Source organism: Uloborus diversus, chromosome 7 (assembly GCF_026930045.1).
Source record: "Uloborus diversus isolate 005 chromosome 7, Udiv.v.3.1, whole genome shotgun sequence".
Classification (NCBI taxonomy): domain Eukaryota; kingdom Metazoa; phylum Arthropoda; class Arachnida; order Araneae; family Uloboridae; genus Uloborus; species Uloborus diversus.
The window spans coordinates 151,161,272-151,174,438 of record NC_072737.1 but is presented as its reverse complement, the minus strand read 5'-3'; the positions used below and the strand labels follow the sequence as shown (position 1 = coordinate 151,174,438).

The 13,167-nt window shown below is 37.7% G+C and overlaps 1 protein-coding gene across 1 annotated transcript in view; it reads right to left on the bottom strand.

The window, feature by feature from the left end:
* LOC129225817 (uncharacterized) overlaps positions 1-6,037 on the bottom strand; it is a 210,804-nt gene extending 204,767 nt beyond the window's left edge. Inside the window, exon 1 of the mRNA XM_054860329.1 lies at positions 5,847-6,037. Within this exon, the coding sequence (XP_054716304.1) occupies positions 5,847-5,988 (142 nt within the window). The 5' untranslated portion in view covers positions 5,989-6,037. The remainder of the gene's footprint in view (positions 1-5,846) is intronic.
* Between the last annotated feature and the right edge of the window lie 7,130 nt (positions 6,038-13,167).

Here is a 13,167-nt window from a genome sequence, read left to right as displayed (position 1 = left end):
TTGCGATTCCTTCACGACTTCAACCCAACCGCTCTGCCATTTCTTAACATTTTTATACATTAGGTAAAATCGGGAAAATATGTCAACGAAACGGGATCGGAAATAATGTGGATAAATTTAACGTTCTCTAAATGCATTCAGATATGATTCCCTGGTTCGCTTTTTAAACTTACACTTTTTCAAAAATAACTTTGCAGAACAATACGGCTTATGCAACTACTCAATCCAGACCCTGGTACATTAACATTAAGGTAAAACCATGGAATTTGGAAATTTTAAATACATTTTAGCAAGAAATAGTTCTTGTTCCAATTTTTTGTTTAATTTTATTCTAATGAAATATGGGGATCAGTTGCAAGCAAAGATATAGCTGGGGTTTTTGAAGCTGTGCTTCTTATGAAACGTTGGCGGCCGCACTGAACATAAAAAATAATGATAATAATAATAAATTTTTAAAAAATAAAAACCTCGATATTATTTGAGGAGGAGGGAAATATACAAAAATAGCGAAAACCGCCATAATAATGACCAATTCCACAAAAATAAAAAACTAACTTTCTAAGGATGAGATGGAAAACAGCAGGGAAAGATAGAGGGGGCGCCGCGATAGGTATTCAACGTGAGTAAACTCACCCCCCTCCCAAAAAAAAGTACTTATTTGGAAACTTTCTCTGAGATTCGGCGGGCCCGTCATTTAAGGGGGTTAATTGCCCCCCGCCCCTCCCACGACGACTTTGGCAAATCTATTATTTACATGCAATTGGGCGTGGGGAGTTTTGTTTTTGGTATAATTTACATTGAGGATACACCCTTTGATCCCCCCTCCCGGAGAAATTCGGAATGACGGGCTTGCGATTCGGCAATTTGGATACAATATTACCCTATTGCATCTTTTTAAAAGTCGCCGTAATGTTCCTAGCGATTAGTTTCATTCCGCTATTTGGTAATTTCCCTCTTCCAGAATATTCAAGTTCATGGCGCCGCCCCTGATGCCTATGAATTTGCTCAATCTATAAATTTAATCTATGAACTCAAATTACTCCGCCCATGGAAAGTGCGGATCCACAGGGGGGGGGGGGCAAGGAAAAGTAGCTTATCCCTTTCAAAATGGAAAATATTTAAAAGAAAAGAAAAACAAGAAAGTAAAAGAAATGTTTTTTTTTTTTTTTTTTTTTGCTTCAATTTTATCGACGAGTACGGCTCTAGTAAACTAGTGCCCGATTTTGAAAGTGTGTGTGTTTCTTTTTAGGGAAGAAAATGAGAAAGTTATTGGTATTTAGTTGGGTTACCGACGAAATATTGCTTTGAAGGAAACGTAAGGTAATTCAGCGCCAAAAAAAAAAAAAAAAAAACCTTCCTTTCCTACAAACTCTCCATAGAAAAAGCCCATTCTTTTGCAAAAATGTGCCATTACACAAGACCCTTCCCCATACAACAGTTTAAATTTTCACAAGTGTCTGCCGAAGGCTAGTCGGGGGAGGGGGGATGCTTCAATGCATTTTAAAAGGGAAAAGAACAAAATCCAGGCAAAAATCAAAATTATTCTTTTTAAGATCGGGGGTTCCTGATTGCCCCAATGACGGGAATGCTCCCCTTACATTTTGAGCTGGATACGACCTTGCCGAGAGATCAGTTTCAATTTTAACCGTACGGCTTATTTTGCATAGGAGCTAACGACAGATCAGCACTTATTTCCCATTTCATTTCATTCTTTACATACATCAGGCGAAGTTCAGGCTACTTAAGCATGAAAAGTAGTTCTTAAGAACAAAAGGCTCTCAAACTTCTTTTGCTAAAAAATAAGCTCTGGCTTTAACGAATGTTTAGGACACTTCCATTACGTCATCCCCCACCCCCCTTGGTAGGGGATTGCAATACCGGACCAAAAATTCATTACCTGTATTCGGTATTTTTAAAACCTGATGCCGGAACACCGGTATTTGAAATTTCTCAAAAAATACTTGAAAACATAGTGTTTCGTTTTTGTTATTTTATTCGTATTGTTTAATTTATTGTTTCGTATGCAAATTACCACATTTCTTTTTTAATTTTGTGCAAAAATTGTATTATTTATGAAAACGTATTGTGAACAACTGTAAAATGAAGGAACAATTTTCAAAATAAAAAATCAATAATAGTGAAAAACATTATGCATCGATTGAATTGTTTCTGAGCCTAGAACTCATTTAGTGCTCTACTTTCCCCAACAGTTAAAAGTACTTTCTGAATTCACGCAGGTCGGTGGTATTGTTATCAATGCGCGATCCACCACCTCTAATTGTCTAGAAGTCTTTCATCTTCAAATAATTCGGTCTTTTGCTTGTTATTTTTGGATACATATTTTGTGTGTGTGTGTTTCTTTTGTATTGTGTGTATTATTTTTTTCCCCTTAAGTTACAGCTTGTTGTAATTTTTTTCCCCGAGAGACGATATTTTTTCAATAATAGCATCATTTTCCTTTGAGCAGGAGAGGTTTCTGTTTGATTTTTATCATTAGCCCTTTGGTTTGAAATTTACGTAAACTTGACTAAATTTAATCTTATTAGTTTCTTGTATTCGTTTTCGCGTTCTTTTCAAAATTCTTTACAATTACAATTGTGTAAACGTGTGAAAATATGTTTCAAATGATTATTCTTAACATTTATGCAAATTTTACCCTGCTTCAAGCGAGACATGACAACAAACCAATACCGGTGACAGCAAATTACCATTTGTATTACTAACAAGAAAAAGTTTTGACAAAATTCAGTACAATTGAGACAAATATTTAAAGAAAATATCATAAAGTATTGCTTAAATTGATGGTTAGAATAAATTATTCGTAGAACAAATACATTCAAAATTACACTCGAAATTAACTTTCACAAAAGGGAAAGTGAGTGATCAGGGAAATAGAAAAAATAAAACATGGTGCACAAAAATGCGATTCATCTCACCATATAGTAATGAAAACATCATTTTGCAATTTTTCCGCTACTTTTGCTTCAGGATATTCTATTAAATCGTGATTTTGAGGCCAAATTTTTAAATCAATAGATTAATTTTGGTTCTGTATCATGGAAAACGAAATGTACATTTAAAATATGAGTAGATATTTATTAAGTTTAATTGAAAATTCTTTAATTAAAACTATTCAACATTTTGCAGCTAATACCGAAAATACCGGTATTTTACCTCAGCAAATACCGGTATTTCGAAATTGCAAAACTGCTCGAAATACCGGTATTGCAATCACTAGTCACTGGCAAGCACAACAAATGCAAATTATTCAACAGTTTTAAATCTTTTAAAACAAAATATCTTAGTCAACAAGATTTCAGGAATGAACTGTTGACGCCCGACTGAACTGAATTCTCATTCGAGCAAATACGTGCAAAATAAGTTAATTGGAACCCAACGATAAGTTGCTTCTTGAGTTGTTCAATTGTAATCCTAGTCGCGTCGCGTCCTGTACCTGACCTTTCACCAGAGGGGAAGTTTCGTCTACAGACGTCTAATTTTTCACCCGGTTTTCCAGAAAAGCAAAAAAAGTGCTTTCTTTTCCATGTAATTTTGCGAGAGAATATGAAAAATTTCCTACTTTAAGTGGATGATCTTTCACTTAAGTTAGGTATGTCGCCCCCCCTCCCATTTATTGCGGAACCCCTTACCTAGATCGGACTCGAGCCTCTTCCATTTTTGTTAGTAAGTATACTATTTGAAACACGTTTTTGTATAGGGCCCAGGAGCGCCCCGATATAAAGATTTTTGGAGGGGGAAAATTCTCTAACTCCAGAATGAAACACCAAATTTAACCGAAAGATAAAATACGTGCATGCACTCATACCTACCTGCATACATCTGATAAAACACCTTAGGCATCACCATTCGAAAAGTTTTGTTTTAAATTGCAAACTGTATCCAAATTTACAACATCGTCAGACAAAATTTGTCGAATAAAGAATGTTTTGAAAGGTCATAGTGTCATTCCATGGGGGGCACTCTTTCTCAGTCCGGCCCTCAGCTGAAATATGAGGATTGGACATAAAAACGAAAACAATAAGGAAGATAAGTAAGTAAAGATGGAATCATTATGTTGCAATAGCAGTCTAATATTTCTTATTTTTGAAAATCCTTTTGTACAGCATTCACATTTCACTCTTTTTCATTTGCACAAAAATTTCCACGACTAACGCTGAACGTATACAAATTGTTTGATATCATCCTACCATTAAGTTTTACTTGAAAAATAATTGACGTTGAAAGAAAAAGTTGAATTTCAAAGTAATTGTCGATGAGTTTAACTCGTGGATTGTTATCCACTCGCTTTGTTCACGATTGAAGTTACTTAGCATTATCGCATTTAACACAAATTGCAGGGGCAATCATACAATCATGGCAATATGGAACTGTTTTCTGAGCAAAACCGATTTGGAAGATCACAGAAATCGATATTTCATGTTTGGGGAGGATTTGATCCTTTGAACCTCTCTTTCGAATGCGTGACTGTGCTTTTAGGAGAAATAATCTGTAGAAGGGGGATACAACGAAGATATTCGTCAATTTCATTGCGTTTCAATGGCGGAAATGCTAGGTTTTTTTTTTTTTTTTTTTTCTTTACTCTGTTACGACTATCTACTGATGCTTTTTGAGAACCATCAATTTTTTACTTCCTTTACAAAACTTTTCCCTATAAAAAAAGAAGTATTGTATTTGCAAAAACATTTTCACTTAAAAATCGGTCTTAATTTCCATTCCCCCCCCCCCCCACCCTCGAATGAATGTTGTCATGAAGGTCATGAGATGATGAGCTTGTTTTTGGCAGTTTAGGAGGAAAGTTAACAAACCCACTACTATTTATGAATATTTCAGCATTTTGTGAAAATAATTCTGTGAAATTTATTCTGTTAAATGAAAAGGAATTCATTGATCAATAAATGTAAGACAGGTAATGTAGCGAAAATATTAGTTCGGCATGAACATAATACGCGAAAATAGTATCATACAGAATTTTGTGTGTGTAAGCCGATTGTTTTATGCTGAAGTATGTTCAAAAGAATTGAGAAACTTCAGAAGTTTTCATATTTTTAGTTTAACTTAATTATTTGAAATAACTCATTGTTTCAGCATATTAAGTTCAATAAGTTCATCGTTTAGCATCATTGAGAAGAGATAAAACGGAGGGAGTGAAGACTTTCATTCGTGAAGGAAAGACCCCAAGTCACTTGATTTATTTTAAAGAAAAGCATTTAGTAAGAAATCAGGTTTCTTTCCCTAGTTCACGCGAAACGTGTCAACCATTCGTCAATGTTGAGTCACATGACTTAGTCCAAGCTTTTGCTTAGCCAATGGATGGACTTGCTCGCGAAATTTTAATTCCTGCTCCAAGTTTAGCACTATGTTGTTTGAACTGACGGGCCTGAACAAAGGCTCTGTTTTCGGAGTATTCCGGGGAAAATCCGAAACTCAGTAAATGTCTACACTCGCCGGCGAGTATGAATATTCACATGGCAAAGATATCGGCGAAAGACAGAATACTTCTCGTAAGTCACTGGTGAGTGTTGACATTCTCCAGTTTCGGCCTTTCACAACACATACGCAGGGCCCGATTAATGCATGGTCCAGCGAGTCCATGGACCTGGGCACCACAATTTTAGGGGCACAAAAATAGGGTAAATTTTGTTCTTTCTGCACTTTTTTTGGAACTATAACTTCGGAAATGTACCGATTATCTTGCAAGAGGGGCACCAAATTTTACCTGGACCTGGGCACCACTTTGACTTGATCGGACCCTGCACATACGCAAGTTAAGTTTTATGAATCATCGATCACGAAACTATTTAACTGTACAAAAATCAAGTACTCACCGATCATGAGTAAGGACACTGTCAGGTGCTCCCTTCCCGTGGCTTTGAGAGCTCCCAGTACTGTTCCAACTATGGCACAACACAGTCCGACGAAGGCAATCATAACAATGAACCAGCGAATGCTGACGGTCTGCGTCACCATCACACCACAGCAGTGCTTGGGCTCGTCCGACTCGGAAGCCGCGGCGGTGGGCGCGAAACTGGGGCCGCCCCGGCTGTGCCCCCGCGAGGAGGGGCCCCGGAAGTTGCGCCCCCTGGACGTCCTGCGAGGGGGGGAGGCCACGTGCGGGCACGGGGGCGGGGGAGGAGGGGGATGCGAGGGGGGCGGGAGCCTCCGGCCGCCGCCCCGCTCGGGGGGCAGCGTGGAGTAGGGAGGGGGCAGGTGGGAGTTGAGTATGTCCGGGAGCGCGTTGTTGTTGTTGTTGTTGATGGCGTCGTCCGGCGGCGCATATCCATTGCCGCGAGTGTTATCCGTGTAGGTATCCGGTGTGAGCTGTGTATGGGCTGTCGTCTGTTGCAGTCGGCGGCTGCTCCTGCAGCTGGCACGTCGCGGGGGGTGTTCGTGGGGGAGGTTGGAGCCCTCCCCCACAACGCCCGAAGTGCTGGTCATCGGTGGCACACTTATCTGTTTGTCGGATTGTAAATCGCGGGGGTGACACATGGCGAATATCCAAACGAGGGCTCTTGGAACCCAGAGAAATGTCTCCCGTGTTCTCGATGTCGGAATCCTTGCACAGGTCGGTGTCGGAATAGAAAATGCCGATGCTGTACACTACATTTGTTGGGGGCAGAGGCGGCACAAAAGCTGGACTTTCCAACACTGCATCTGAGGGTACCACGTACGGGTGGATGTCTGCTCCTTCAAGTCGAGATGGTGAATTTGCAGACGAAGGAGAAGAGCGGCTTCCAAGTGAAGAGCTACTGCCCTGACCTAGTTCCCCACGATCCGGAAATTCGACATCTGAAGCATCGAACGAGTTGGCATATTCGTGGTCTTCTCGGGGGAGGGCCGATCCCCAACTCCTTTCGAACCACAAGCGTCTCGGATAAATCCGATTCAGCCGCGGAGGTCGAGCAGATAATCCCAATCGCCACTCCGAGGAATAGCTGAAGCAGGCAGGAGCACTGGGATGGGTGGAAGACGAATCGACGCGGATGTCAACAAAACTTCGGTCATCGACAACCACAGAGTCGAAGTCGGAATCGTACCCACAGTTGTCAACTCCACGGTTGTCTGGCAACAACTGATTCGTCTGGCTCGGCAGCGTGAGAGGCGAGTGCGCATGAGCTGTCGAGTGTTGCAGAGCAGGCGCCATCTGGTGATCCTCGGTGACGTCAGACGTTCCGGCGTGCATCTTCAAGACCCTAAATAGTGCGTAAAGAAAAATCCATCGATCTCGCATCAGTAATTCACATTTGAAGCTACTTAAAATATAAAAATAACACTTTTCTCCTTCTTCAACTAGATAGAAGGAAAATGTGAAACCCTACAAAGCGGAAATTTATAAGACATTATTTTTCGTGTTTTCCTGTGGATTTTTTTTTGTTTTTTGCAGCAAAACATGTGTCTTGTTATATTTGGGAAGACAAAAAAATAAATAAATAAATAAATAAAATAAAATAAATAAATAAGCAATTTGAACAATCATTAGTATAAAAGATAAATGAAATGTCATAAGTTTTCCTTTTTAACCAGCTGCCGTTTGAGAAAAAGTATTAGAAATTACGAAAGATTTTTTTTTTCCTCTTACAAGACCTGAACATTATAACCAGGGGCGCCCTAATGAAAAGTCACGGGAGGTCATTGGGACCTCTCAAAAAATTTCCTTATTCAGCAGTTTTGTCTGAATCGGCAAATTTAGAAGCATAATTGCAATATTTCTATTTTTGAACGCCCGAGTGTCCATTTTTCATTAGATGGACTTAAGTGTGCATGCCCATATTTTATCAATCGGTAAATTTGGAGTTCCTCTCGACAAATTGAAAATTTTCGCGCCTTTTCATAACTAAATTTTAATTGCTTTATCAGCACTACTTCGTTGCACTATTTTGATTAAAGCAATTTAAGTTTATGTACTGACGGAATGACGAGTTTTTTCTAAGTGCATTTATTGCGATAAAAGTGACCATATTTTAAATGAAATAAAAAAAACATGTTGTACTTGGGTCACATGAATTTACAGAATACAGTTTAATTTGTGAAATAATTTATAAAATCATACCAGTAAAGTTCGTGAAAAAAATATTTTTCTGAAAGTTGTAATTTTCACGGAATTGCCCTTTACTGATTCAAAATATGAAATTTTTTCAAATGGGAAATTTTTTACAGATTGAATGTTTCATTGATGAAAAGTCAAAAAACGGATGCCTACTTTGGGTGCATGTACTCGTATGTTCAGGGAAAATCTAAATAGCATTGTGATAGAAATATGTTTTTACACGCAAATTAATTAAATGTGACATAACACTTCTTACTTTTTTACATTTCAACATTTTTCTACACGTTATTCATCTTGCAGGGGTGCCCACCTAGGGGGGGGGGGGGAGGGTCATGGCGCAGACTGCGCCAGTGAAATTTTTAGGGAGTGGGCTAGTTTTGAGAGGTATTTTTCTCTTTTTAGGGGAGTTCTCTTGCTTTTTTTCTGGAAGGGGGTTTTTGCGATATTTAGGGGGTGGGCACCCTGCATCATGTCAGCAAAAGTGCTCCAAAACAGTTAAAATTTGACAGTATTTCACCAAAGACTTGTTTACTGATTCAGAAAATGATAACAATTTGTAAGACACGCTTCCGCATAAAATAAAACGATATCGATTTTCCATTTACGGAGTGGTGATGAAATCCTTCTTAAAAGAAGTATGGCGCTAAGCAAAATATTATTATCAGAAAACGATTAAGCAATTTTCCTTAACTTCTTCGAACAGGGATGGTCGACTCCAGGGGTGCTTGGGGCTTGCGCAGCAGTCAGGTTTTCCTAAGCAGAAGGGCACATACTAAACCCTCATTAATCCAGATCCCATTAAACCGGACTTCGCTTCATCCGACAACTTTATTATATACATGTACACACTGTTTTAATAAAAGACGAGTGAATGTATTTCTGCAGGCCGTATTTTGTATTTTTGTAATGTATTTTGTAATTGGCAAACGGCCAGTTTAGGCAATTTTACGTGAATGAGGGAAAAGGGAAAATTTTGATGAGCGTGTTTCGTTCATTTCAATCTGACTCTGCTTAGTTTAGAGACTAACACACATATGTAACGGCGAACTAGCATCTTTGCACACTATTTGAGGCGACTGTTTCCAGCAGTCAAATGGATGTTCGCTATCCCATCTTGTCGATGATCAGACAGTAACTATGCTTATCCCCAACAAAAAGCATTTTGATTGTATCAAAATTCTTTGTTTTATTAATCAATTATACATATGCAATTTAAGTTCAAAACAAGAAATTTTGCTTTAATGAATGCTTCATTAAAGTTTTCATTAATCAGACTGCAATATCAGAAGTCTCAGAAAATAGTGATTGGAAATGCTTAGCTTTTTTGAAGTGATCACTTCTTATGGGAGGGTAAACTGATTTGTGACATAACGCGCGTAACGGCGCAACTCTCGTCTGGCATTCCTTTCGTTCGCGCATACGACAGAAGCGCGCATGGACGAGAAAATTTTGTTTCTTTACTCTTTGGGTCAGCTTTAAGCGCTAAGTGATAGTAGAAAAAGTAATGAAACTAACAGAAGATGAATAATCGTCGCAACATAACGCAATCTCTTAACGAAAAGTGAGTTTAATAATATAAAATAACACCAATAACATTATAAACAATATATATTCAAAACAGCATTAAATCTTTAAATTTATTTTCAAAACAAAAGCATTTTTACGATTAGTTATACTAAAAATATCTCGCTTCATATATTGGGGTTTTGAAATGTGATAAGGTGTACATATTTTAAACGAACATCATCCCTGCAGACTCCGCAACACGGGGGTTGGGGATGGCCGAGAAAACAAAAATAATGAATAAACATTTAATTTGGTTACCACAGAGTAAAATCTAAAATGTTTCGTAAGTTTGAGTGTTTTTTCTGATAAACGAAATATTTAGAAACGACGTGTCATTTAATCTATTGTTTTTGCGCCGACATCAAAACTTATGTTTAAAAGTAGACTGAATGTGATCAAAGAACAAAATTATTTTTCATTTAGAGCAATTTTGAAGTCGTCTCAATGAAGCAAGGCAACAAATTATTATTGCCAACATGAAACTTGACATATCTCCAACTTGAAATATCTCCAAACAAAAGTATTTCAAGTATTATTCAATTTATTCTTAAACAGCTTTTAAATTATACACAAGAAGGTTCTGCTTTAGTTAATGAAGATTATTACACAATTACTTTAATTTTAACCGGAGATTATAATGTTAACTTTGTTTCTGATCGAGCTAAAAATTTAGTATCGTTTCTACAATCCAAATTACAATTACGAATGATTAATAAGCTAGAAGAAGCCACTACAAGTCGCGGAACTGTACTTAATGCAGTCTTTGCAAGATTTTTAGATAACATACAATGCAAAAATGTCGTTGCTTATTATAGCTATCATAAGTCAATTGGTACTTTCATAGCATTAAATAATGATAATAATATAATCCTATGAAAGTTATCACTTCTGCCGAGCGTCCGGTGACGCACATTTTTTTTTTTTTTTTGTCACAAAGTTCTTCAATGTTTGGCTCCAGCTTGGTCAAATGCGGCGGCTTCAAATCATTTACGACACAAAACTTTTTTCCACACTCGCTTTTCAGATAATTTCAACTCGAAAATCCGTTTTCTCATAGGAAGTTGTCGTAAATCCCCAAAAGTATTTTATAGCAAACATGTGCACGTATATCATTCACCATAGCGTCCAATGAGAAGAAACATTAGGCGGTATTATTAAATAACTAGAAAATCGCCCGTTAAGATATGACGCGTAAAAATTGCTTCTAAATTTGAACGAAGCAATTGCCTTTTTGTTCATGTTTTGATGGTTGAAATTTTAACCCTAATTCTAGTGGATGAACCCTAAACTCCTGTAGATAGCATTAATTGTTGACCACTTTTGCGTTTCTTCATTCTGCTAAAATGACAGTCTTCCATTAAAAGAGTTAAGATACCGGATCCAGTTCAGCCTCGTCAAAATAAAACATTTCCCCGCACGTCAAACATTACCAGAAAATATTATCAAATGATCATGCCGTGGCGTGAGTTTGTTTGTTGATGACGTCAGGAGCGTTACTCGATCATTGGCTCTTGTATACTTGTATATGAAGAGTTTAAAAAAAAAAAAAGGCGAAGAAATAACCTAATTGTTGCAATATTGTTTCCGAATTTGCTGCAGCGTCAGCAGAATTTGCCGAATAAGGAATTGAAGTCACAGTGACCTCCCGTGACCTCTTATCGGGAAGCACCCATGCATTCGTTTTTCTAGTTTGGAATAAATGGCAACAACAACAAATTATAACTAAAAGCCGTAAATTGAATTGAAAATGGGATTAGAATCCTTACAACGAATATAAATTAGAATTAAAATTTCTACATTAAACACAAAATAGAATTAAAATCTCTGCATTAAACAATAAATACTAACAAGTAAATAATCCACAAGCAAATTATAAGAAAATCGATCTTAAAACTTTTCAAATCTTTAACTACGCTTTTGAGCTTCTAATTAACTTTTAAAAAGCCTTCGCATTTTCGCTCTCATCTTATAATTCCATTGAAAAGGAGATCTATGCTTGACATTTTCTTTTGCATCCCCAGAGAGCTATGGTATTGATTTTTCTTCTCGAAATAATTAAAGGAACTGAGTTCATGAATCTGGAATTTTACAGAAGTATGCGTATGAATTTATTCCAGTAAGGGGATGTCCACAAATATGTTACGCTTTGGGGGTGAGAGGGGGCGGGGGCTCTTTAAATTGTGACAAGGGAAGGGAGGGGGTAACAAGTGACATCACGCATTTTTTATGAGAATATATTTGTGAAAAATAGCGTGACACGTGGCAAGGGGAGGGGACGGGAAAAGGTTATGTGTAACACATTATGAAAAATTAGATCGAAATATGTACTAGAGTTTAAAGCTCTAGATTAGCCGTCGCCAATCGCCAACGGGCGACAATTTCATTGAAAATGGCTACCAAAGAATAAAAATCCCAGTCGCCAGAAGTGGCAGCCAGGTGTTCCTTTTTTTGTTAAAGATAAAATCGAGCTCCGACCACACGTATCCAATCCTGTTTGAACCCTTCTCTTGATTCCTTTGTAAGAGGTTATCTTGATTTTTTTTTATTTTTTAACAAGTCAATTTTTTGCTGTCGTTCATTTCAGATCGAATATTTTCAATTAAAGTAATTCCTTTTGTTATGCTCATGTCTTTATATCAAAAAAAAAAAAAAATCCAGTGAAATTTCATTTGTTATTTTTGTAGAGTATCATAATAGTTTATTTTGTGTTGTTAATACTGTCGCAGTGAATTGGTTATTTACTCTTTGCGCTGAGTGCACGATTAAAAAAAATAATAAGAAGAAAAGGAAAAAGTAAATTTGAATTTTTAACATTTTGAATTCAAATTATGCTTTTCGTAATCACGCACGCGCGCGCGCGCGTGTGTGTATGTGTAGCTGTGTGTTTGTATACCTCTGTGTGCGGGTAGACTTGTGCGTGTATGTAGATCTGTGTGTGTGCGCGCAGGCGTGTGTGGTAAGTGTGAAAGGGCGTGTGTGTGAAAGGCATGTAGTGTAGGTGTGTGTGTGTGTGTGTGTGTGTGTAGGCATGCTTGTGTGTAGGATATGGACGCAACCGTCCAGCAGGAGCAGATTCCGGTGGACAGTGCTGCTGGTAGAGATCTAGGATCCAGGACCAGAGGAGCAGAACCTGGAGACGGTGGTGCTCGTAGAGTACACAATCAAAGGACGCGGACGTAATTCAACGAAGAATGTGAAACAATAAGCAATGGGAGAAACAATAAGCAATTCGTGATTGCTCAAATGAAGAAGAAAAAGAAAAAAAGACTACCGAAAGTGCACACACACAAAAGTGACATTATATATTCAGAACTCCTAGAGAGCTTTACCAGGATTTTTTTTTTTTTTAAGAAGTAGGTAAACTTACAAAAGATTAATCAAAATGATGGAGCCTTTATCGATCGTCTGTCTAAATGAAATGCTAGGCAATGAACCAGTCGGCGTGAAGAATTGGAATTCGTGCTAGCAATATGGCCTCAAAACCTGTGCTAAAAAAACTATTATTATTACTAGAAAATCGCTCGTAATGGTATGAC